The 9,653-nt window shown below is 46.4% G+C and overlaps 1 protein-coding gene across 1 annotated transcript in view; it reads left to right on the forward strand.

Moving 5' to 3' along the window:
• Positions 1 to 9,076, forward strand: part of LOC139242686 (uncharacterized) — a 40,645-nt gene extending 31,569 nt beyond the window's left edge. Inside the window, exons 2-3 of the mRNA XM_070870480.1 lie at positions 151 to 276; positions 4,379 to 9,076. Of these exons, the coding sequence (XP_070726581.1) occupies positions 179 to 276; positions 4,379 to 5,039 (759 nt within the window). The 5' untranslated portion in view covers positions 151 to 178 and the 3' untranslated portion in view covers positions 5,040 to 9,076. The remainder of the gene's footprint in view (positions 1 to 150; positions 277 to 4,378) is intronic.
• Positions 9,077 to 9,653: the final 577 nt, after the last annotated feature.

Here is a 9,653-nt window from a genome sequence, read left to right on the forward strand (position 1 = left end):
ACTCTCACTCTCACTCACTCTCTCACTGGGTTATGTGTCAGACACTCTCTCTCTGTCTCTCTCTTTCTCTCACTCACTCTCTCACTGACTGGGTTACGTGTCAGACGATCTGGCCCTCTATCGAGCTCATCCCTCTTCTCTGTGTTTCAGGATTTGGTGCGCACAGAAAGATCCCACAATGCATGCACACTTGCTGTTGCTGCTGGTCCTGCTCTGGGATCCCATATCAGATGCGGCCATACTAAATGATAATGTTTTGGCTCGCATTGTCTCACGGTAAGTGTATTTAAATTCGGGCTTTTTCAGGCAGCTGGGATAGCTGGTGACTGCTCCTAATCCTAGGCCCCAGTGTCACCCTCCGTGCCTGGGGTAGGCAGTAATTTAACTGTGGAGTTTAACTGTGGTCTGTGCCTAAATGCGAGGAGTATTCATAATAAGGAGGACGAATTAACTGTGCAGGCAGCTATTAACGAATATGATGTAATTGGGATTACGGTGACATGGCTCCAGGTTGGCCAAGGCTGGGAACTCAGCATCCAGGGTTATTCATCATTTAGCAAGGATAGACAGAAAGGAAAAGGAGGTGGTGTAGCGTTGTTGGATAAAGTGGAAATTAACGCAATAGTAAGGAAGGACATTAGCTTGGATGATGTGGAATCTGTATGGGTGGTGCTACGGAATACCAAAGGGCAGAAAACGCTAGTGGGAGTTGTGTACAGACCATCAAACAGTAGTAGTGAGGTTGGGGACAGCACCAACAAGAAATTAGGGATGTGTGCAATAAAGGTACAGCAGTTATCATGGGCGACTTTAATCTACATAGATTGGGCTAACCAAACTGGTAGCAATACGGTGGAGGAGGATTTCCTGGAGTGTATTCGGGATTTTTTCTAGACCAATGTCGAGTAACCAACTAGAGGGCTGGCCATCCTAGAGTGGGTGATGTGTACTGAGAAAGGACTAATTAGCAATCTTGTTGTGCGAGGCCCCTTGAGAAAGAGTGATCATAATATTATAGCATTCTTTATTAAGGTGGAGAGTGACTAGAGTCCTGAACTTAAGGAAAGGTAACTTCGATGGTATGAGACGTGAATTGGCTAGGATAGACTGGCGAATGATACTTAAAGGGTTGACGGTGGATAGGCAATGGCAAACATTTAAAGATCACATGGATGAACTTCAACAATTGTACATCCCTGTTTGGAGTAAAAATAAAATGGGGAAGGTGGCACAACCGTGGCTAACGAGGGAAATTAGGGATAGTGTTAAATCCAAGGAAGAGGCATATAAAATGGCCAGAAAAAGCAGCAAACCTGAGGACTGAGAGCAATTTTGAATTCAGCAGAGGAGGACAAAGGGTTTAATTAGGAGGGGGAAAATAGAGTATGAGAGGAAGCTTGCCGGGAACATAAAAACTGACTGCAAAAGCTTCTATAGATATGTGAAGAGAAACTGATTAGTCAAGACAAGCGTAGGTCCCTTGTAGTCAGAATCAGGTGAATTTATAATGGGGAACAAAGAAATGGCAGACCAGTTGAACAAATACTTTGGTTCTGTCTTCGCGAAGGAAGACACAAATAACCTTCTAGAAATACTAGGGGACCGAGGGTCTAGCGAGAAGGAGGAACTGAAGGAAATCCTTTTTAGTCAGGAAATTGTGTTCGGGAAATTGATGGGATTGAAGGCCGATAAATCCCCGGGGCCTGACAGTCTGCATCCCAGAGTAGTAAGGAAGTGGCCCTAGAAATAGTGGATGCTTTGGTGATCATCTTCCAACAGTCTATCGACTCTGGATCAGTTCCTATGGACTGGAGGGTAGCTAATGTAACACCACTTTTTAAAAAAGGAGGGAGAGAGAAAATGGGTAATTATAGACCGGTTAGCCTGACATCAGGAGTAGAGAAAATGTTGGAATCAATTAATAAAGATGAAATAACAGCGCAGCTGGAAAGCAGTGACAGGATCGGTCCAAGTCAGCATGGATTTATGAAAGGGAAATCATGCTTCACAAATCTTCTGGAATTTTTTGAGGATGTAACTGGTAGAGTGGACAAGGGATGTGGTGCATTCGGACTTTCAAAAGGCTTTTGACAAAGTCCCACACAAGAGATTATTGTACAGAATTAAAGCACATGGTATTGGGGGTAATGTACTGACGTGGATAGGGAACTGGTTGGCAGACAGGAAGCAGAGAGTCAGGATAAACGGGTCCTTCTCAGAATGGCCGTCAGTGACTAGTGGAGTGCCGCAGGGCTCAGTGATGGAGTTCAGCTCTTTACAATATACATTCACGCTTTAGATGAAGGAATTGAGTGTAATATCTCCAGATTTACAGTCGACACTAAGCTGGGTGGCTGTGTGAGCTGTGAGGAGGATGCTAAGAGGCTGCAGGGTGACTTGGACAGGTTAGGCGAGTGGGCAAATGCATGGCAGATGCAGTATAATGTGGATAAATGTGAGGTTATCCACTTTGGGGGCAAAAACATGAAGGCAGAATATTATCTGAATGGTGGCAGATTAGGAAAAGGGGAGGTGCAATGAGACCTGGGTGTCATGGTACATCAGTCATTGAAGGTTGGCATGCAGGTACAGCAGGCGGTGAAGAAGGCAAATGGCATGTTGGTCTTCATAGCGAGGGGATTTGAGTATAGGAGCAGGGAGGTCTTACTGCAGTTGTACAGGGCCTTAGTGAGGCCTCACCTGGAATATTGTGTTCAGTTTTGGTCTCCTAATCTGGGGAAGGACGTTCTTGCGATTGAGGGAGTGCAGCGAAGGTTCACCAAAGAGATTCCCAGGATGGTGGGACTGACGTATGAGGAGAGACTGGATCGACTGTGCCTGTATTCACTGGAGTTTAGAAGGATGAAAGGGGATCTCATAGAAACATGTAACATTCTGACGGCATTAGACAGGTTAGATGCAGGAAGAATGTTCCCGATGTTGGGGAAGTCCAGAACCAGGGGTCACAGTCTAAGGATAAGGGGTAAGCCATTTAGGACCGAGATGATGAAAAACCTCTTCACTCAGAGAGTTGTTAACCTGTGGAATTCTCGACCGCAGAGAGTTGTTGATGCCAGTTCATTGACTATATTCACAAGGGAGTTGGATATGGCCCTTATGGCTAAAGGGATCAAGGGGTATGGAGAGAGAGCAGGATAGGGGTAGTGAGGTGAACGTTCAGTCATGATCTTATTGATTGAGGTGCAGACACGAAGGGCCGAATGGCCTACTCCTGCAACTATTTTCTATGTTTCTATGTTTCTATCACAGGTGGTACTGGGTATGGTCTGGAGCTGTGATACAGGCCCAGGTCTAGGGCCCTGCCCTGGGATTTCCCCACTGACAGAGCAAGGCTGTGATACAGGCCTGGGCCTAGAGCTCTGCCCTGGGATTTCCCCACTGACAGAGCAAGGCTGTGATACAGGCCCAGGTCTAGGGCCCTGCCCAGGGATTTCCCCACTGACAGAGCAAGGCTGTGATACAGGCCCAGCTCTACGGCCCTGCCCAGGGATTTCCCCACTGACAGAGCAAGGCTGTGATACAGGCCCAGGTCTAGGGCCCTGCCCAGGGATTTCCCCACTGACAGAGCAAGGCTGTGATACAGGCCCAGGTCTAGGGCCCTGCCCAGGGATTTCCCCACTGACAGAGCAAGGCTGTGATACAGGCCCAGGTCTAGCGCCCTGCCCAGAGATTTTCCCACTGACAGAGCAAGGCTGTGATACAGGCCCGGGCCTAGAGCTCTGCCCAGGGATTTCCCCACTGACAGTGCAAGGCTGTGATACAGGCCCAGGTCTTGGGCCCTGCACAGGGATTTCCCTACTGACCGAGCAAGGCTGTGATACAGACCCAGGTCTAGAGGCCTGCCCCGGGTATTCCCCACTGACAGAGCGAGGCTGTGATACAGACCCGGGTCTCGAGGCCTGCCCAGGGAGTTCCCCACTCACTGAGCTGGGCTGAAGATTCCTTGGTCAGACGTCCTCTGTCATGGCACTGAGGATGAGCCGTGTAGAACTGTGACATGAGGTGTAATGGAACAACAGAGAGGGAAAGGAGACTGACACACTTCAGAGTGAGACACTGACACCATTTTCTGCCCCCTGACCCAACTCGCTGCCCCCTGACCCAACTCTCTGTCCCCTGACCCACACTCTCTGACCCCTGTCTCACACTCTCTGACCCCTGACTCACACTCTCTGACACCTGACTCATACTCTTTGACCCCTGACTCACACTCACTGACCCCTGACCCACACGCTGACCCCTGACCCACACTCTCTGACCCCTGACCCACACACTGACCCCTGACCCACACTCTTTGACCCCTGACTCACACACACTGACCCACACTCTCTGACCCCTGTCTCTCACTCTCTTTCAGTTTCAAAGCTGTTGCCGCGAGCAGGGGGACGTCGGGAAGTGGTGCGGAGAGACAGTTCGCCTTCCTGATGGCACTGAGTGCTGACGAATGCGCCAACCCCCAGTTTGACAACTACGTCCCCGCTGGGACCAACGGGAACCCGATTATCAGCGGAAACACGGCTCAGTTCCAAACTGAGCAATTGGCAAACTACATGGCAGTCTATCCGAGTGGTGGCTCGCGATGTTCGGAGAACAAATTGCTCTACGAAAACCCACAGTACAAACAGCCACCGACCAATACAAACGCCGCACAGCGTTTTCAGAATTTGCTCAACAACCGCCCCCCGGGGAACCAGCTCCAGGTGGGCTGTGTGATTCTCTACACCACCTACACCCCCTGCATCCAGCGCTGTTTCAGTGATAATGAGAATTGTGAGATCATCGGCCCCATAAGGCAGCAGCCCTTTAGCACCAGCTGGGCCAACAGCAACGTTCAGAAGTATTTTGTCTTCAGTGATGTATACAACTTTGACAATAATGCCAACCGGATCCCCATAATCCGCAACAAACTGGGACAAGTTTCAAACGCTGGGTTTGAGATCAGAAAGTGCGAAGGAAATCAAATCCAGTGCACCAATTGCAACTCCAACAATAATTACTGCATTCCCTCGACAACCTAGTAACACATCGGAAAGGCCGAAGGCAAACGCTGCCTCATATTCTGTGCCTGATGTAAACCCCCGAATTCCACTTGAGTCCCAACAGTATCTTTTAACCCCATCACTCCCAAAATAACCCCTCATTGTCTCATCACTGTCTATAATAATCCTCATTGTCCCATCACTGTCTATAATAATCCCTATTGTCTCATCACTGTCTATAATAAACCCCATTGTCTCATCACTGTCTATAATAATCCCTATTGTCTCATCACTGTCTATAATAAACCCCATTGTCTCATCACTGTCTATAATAATCCCCATTGTCCCATCACTGTCAAAAATAATCCCCATTGTCTCATCACTGTCTATAATAATCCGTCATTGTCCCATCACTGTCTATAATAATCCCCATTGTCTCATCACTGTCTATAATAATCCCCATTGTCCCATCACTGTCTATAATAATCCCCATTGTCTCATCACTGTCTATAATAATCCCCATAGTCCCATCACTGTCTATAATAATCCCCATTGTCCCATCACTGTCTATAATAATCCCCATTGTCCCATCACTGTCTATATTAATCCCTCATTGTCTCATCACTGTCTGTAATAATCCCCATTGTCCCATCACTGTCTATAATAATCCCCATTGTCTCATCACTGTCTGTAATAATCCCCATTGTCCCATCACTGTCTATAATAATCCCCATTGTCTCATCACTGTCTATAATAATCCCCATTGTCCCATCACTGTCTATAATAATCTCCATTGTCCCATCACTGTCTATAATAATCCCCATTGTCCCATCACTGTCTATAATAATCCCCATTGCCTCATCACTGTCTATAATAATCCCCATTGTCCCATCACTGTCTATAATAATCCCCATTGACCCATTACTGTCTATAATAATCCACATTGTCTCATCACTGTCTATAATGATCCCCATTGTCCCATCACTGTCTATAATAATCCCCATTGTCCCATCACTGTCTATAATAATCCCCATTGTCCCATCACTGTCTATAATAATCCCCATTGTCCCATCACTGTCTATAATAATCCCCATTGTCCCATCACTGTCTATAATAATCCCCATTGTCTCATCACTGTCTATAATGATCCCCATTGTCCCATCACTGTCTATAATAATCCCCATTGTCCCATCACTGTCTATAATAATCCCCATTGGCCCATCACTGTCTATAATAATCCCCATTGTCTCATCACTGTCTATAATAATCCATCATTGTCTCATCACTGTCTATAATAATCCCCATTGTCCCATCACTGTCTATAATAATTCCCATTGTCCCATCACTGTCTATAATAATCCCCATTGTCCCATCACTGTTTATAATAATCCCCATTGTCCCTTCACTGTCTATAATAATCCCTCATTGTCCCATCACTGTCTATAATAATCCCCATTGTCTCATCACTGTCTATAATAATCCCATTATTGTCTCATCACTGTCGATAATAATCCCCATTGTCCCTCACTGTCTATAATAATCCCCATTGTCCCATCACTGTCTATAATAATCCCCATTGTCCCATCACTGTCTATAATAATCCCCATTGTCCCTTCACTGTCTATAATAATCCCCATTGTCCCTTCACTGTCTATAATAATCCCCATTGTCTCATCACTGTCTATAATAATCCCATTATTGTCTCATCACTGTCGATAATAATCCCCATTGTCCCATCACTGTCTATAATAATCTCCATTGTCTCATCACGGTCTATAATAATCCCTCATTGTCCTATCACAGTCTATAATAATCACAATTGTCTCATCATTGTCTATAATAATCTCCATTGTCTCATCACTGTCTATAATAACCCCTCATTGTCCCATCACAGTCTATAATAATCACCATTGTCTCATCACTGTCTATAATAATCCCTCATTGTCTCATCACTGTCTATAATAATCCCTCATTGTCTCATCACTGTCTATAATAATCCCTCATTGTCCCATTACTGTCTATAATAATCCCCATTGTCCCATCACTGTCTATAATAATCTCCATTGTCTCATCACTGTCTATAATAATCCCTCATTGTCCCATCACTGTCTATAATAATCTCCATTGTCTCACCACTGTCTATAATAATCCCCATTGTCTCATCACTGTCTATAATAATCCCCTTATTGTCCCATCACTGTCTATAATAATCCCCATTGTCCCATCACTGTTTGTAATAATCCCCATTGTCCCATCACTGTCTATAATAATCCTTCATTGTCGCATCACTCTCTATAATAGTCCCCATTGTCCCTCACCCTCTATAATAATCCCCATGTTCTCATCACTGTCTATAATAATCCCCATTATCTCATCACTGCCTATAATAATCCCCATTGTCCCATCACTATCTATAATAATCCCTCATTCCCCCATCACTGTCTTTAATAATCCCTCAATCCCCATCACTGCCTTCAATAACTCCTGCCCTTCCAGATTAAACTCTATAATAATCCTTCATTCCCGTGTTTGTTCCTCCGAGGGTGAAGGATTAATGTTAGGATTGAATTGAACGTATGAACATAAGAATTAGGAGCAGGAGCCGGCCCCTCGAGCCTGCTCACCATCCAATAAGATCACGGCTCAACTTCGCCCTCAACTCCACATTCCCGCCCGATCTTCATATCCCACGCTTCCCCGAGAAGGAAGAAGGGTGATTAAAGGGACTCCTCTGGAAAATCAGGGTCTAGAACTAATTCTCTAGAATAATTCGCTTTAGAATCTCTAATTGATTGTAATCCGCAATTCTGCAGGTCAATCCCTCAAATAATTTCCTGTTTCCAGCTCAATCCCGGTAAATTCAATTGCAGTAATAATCCCCGTCCCTGGGCTATAGACAGGAGGGGACTTGTTGTATTCCAGCTAAACACTCATCTCATCTGACAACAGACCAGTTATATCCTTCTCAGAACAGTTGCTGCGAGTTTTCCTTGCTGGGACAGTGTAGAAGGAGCTTTACTCTGTATCTAACCCCCTGTACCTGCCCTGCGAGTGTTTGATGGGACAGTATAGTTGGAGCTTTACTCTGTATCTAACCCCCTGTACCTGCCCTGGGAGTGTTTGATGGGACAGTATAGATGGAGCTTTACTCTGTATCTAACCCCGTGCTGTACCTGCCCTGGGAGTGTTTGATGGGACAGTGTAGAGGGAGCTTTACTCTGTATCTAACCCCCTGTACCTGCCCTGGGAGTGTTTGATGGGACAGTATAGATGGAGCTTTACTCTGTACCTAACCCCGTGCTGTACCTGCCCCGGGAGTGTTTGATGGGACAGTATAGATGGAGCTTTACTCTGTATCTAACCCCCTGTACCTGCCCTGGGAGTGTTTGATGGGACAGTATAGATGGAGCTTTACTCTGTATCTAACCCCGTGCTGTACCTGCCCTGGGAGTGTTTGATGGGACAGTGTAGAGGGGCTTTACTCTGTATCTAACCCCGTGCTGTACCTGCCCCGGGAGTGTTTGATGGGATAGTGTAGACGGAGCTTTACTCTGTATCTAACCCCCTGTAACTGCCCTGGGAGTGTTTGATGAGACAGTGTGGAGGGAGCTTTACTCTGTATCTAACCCCGTGCTGTACCTGCCCTGGGAATGTTTGATGGGACAGTGTAGAGGGAGCTTTACTCTGTGTCTAACCCGTGTTGTACCTGCCCTGGGAGTGTTTGATGGGAAAGTGTAGAGGGAGCTTTACTCTGTATCGAACCCGTGTTGTACCTGCCCTGGGAGTGTTTGATGGGACAGTGTAGAGTTAATTTTGCTGATTAACTAATACTTGTACTTGCTCGGAGAGTTTGGATGAAATAAGTTCCTGCATGTTATTTGTGGCGAGCTGTGCCCTCACTGGAAAGTGAACTTTGCTGTTCACTGAATATTTCCCCAATTGCTGGATGTGATGTGATTCTGACCGAATTGTACCAATGAGCAGGTTCTTGTATTGAGTCAAATGAGCTGTAACCATAGTTTCTGTCTGATCTATCTCTCTTTAATCATTAATTAAATGCTTGAGCATTCACCAGTGATGTGTTTTTTATCTACGTCTCCTCTCACAGTTGCTTTGGAGTGGTAGAATAATTACAGGTTGAAGAATCTGTGGATTCTCTGTCAGGTGCTCTAAAATCCTGGAAGGTTTGCTGTTTCCAACATTCCCGACAACAATGGTTGGCGTCCTCCCGGGGTCGGAGTTTAAAGCTCCCCTCACAGTGACCAATCACACCCTCCCGGGGTCAGTGTGTAAAGCCCCTCACACTGACCAATCACACCCTCCAGGGGTCAGAGTGTAAAGCCCCCCCTCACACTGACCAATCACCCTATCCCGGGGTCAGAGTGTAAAGCCCCTCACACTGACCAATCACACCCTCCCGGGGTCAGAGTGTAAAGCCCCTCACACTGACCAATCACACCCTCCCAGGGTCAGAGTGTAAAGCCCCTCACACTGACCAATCACACCCTCCAGGGGTCAGAGTGTAAAGCTCCCTCTCACACTGACCAATCACACTATCCCGGGGTCAGAGTGTAAAGCCCCCCTCACACTGACCAATCAGTCTCCCGAGGTCAGCGTGTAAAGCCCCCCTCACACTGACCAATCGCAGTCTCC

Source organism: Pristiophorus japonicus, unplaced genomic scaffold, assembly GCF_044704955.1.
Source record: "Pristiophorus japonicus isolate sPriJap1 unplaced genomic scaffold, sPriJap1.hap1 HAP1_SCAFFOLD_144, whole genome shotgun sequence".
NCBI lineage: Eukaryota > Metazoa > Chordata > Chondrichthyes > Pristiophoridae > Pristiophorus > Pristiophorus japonicus.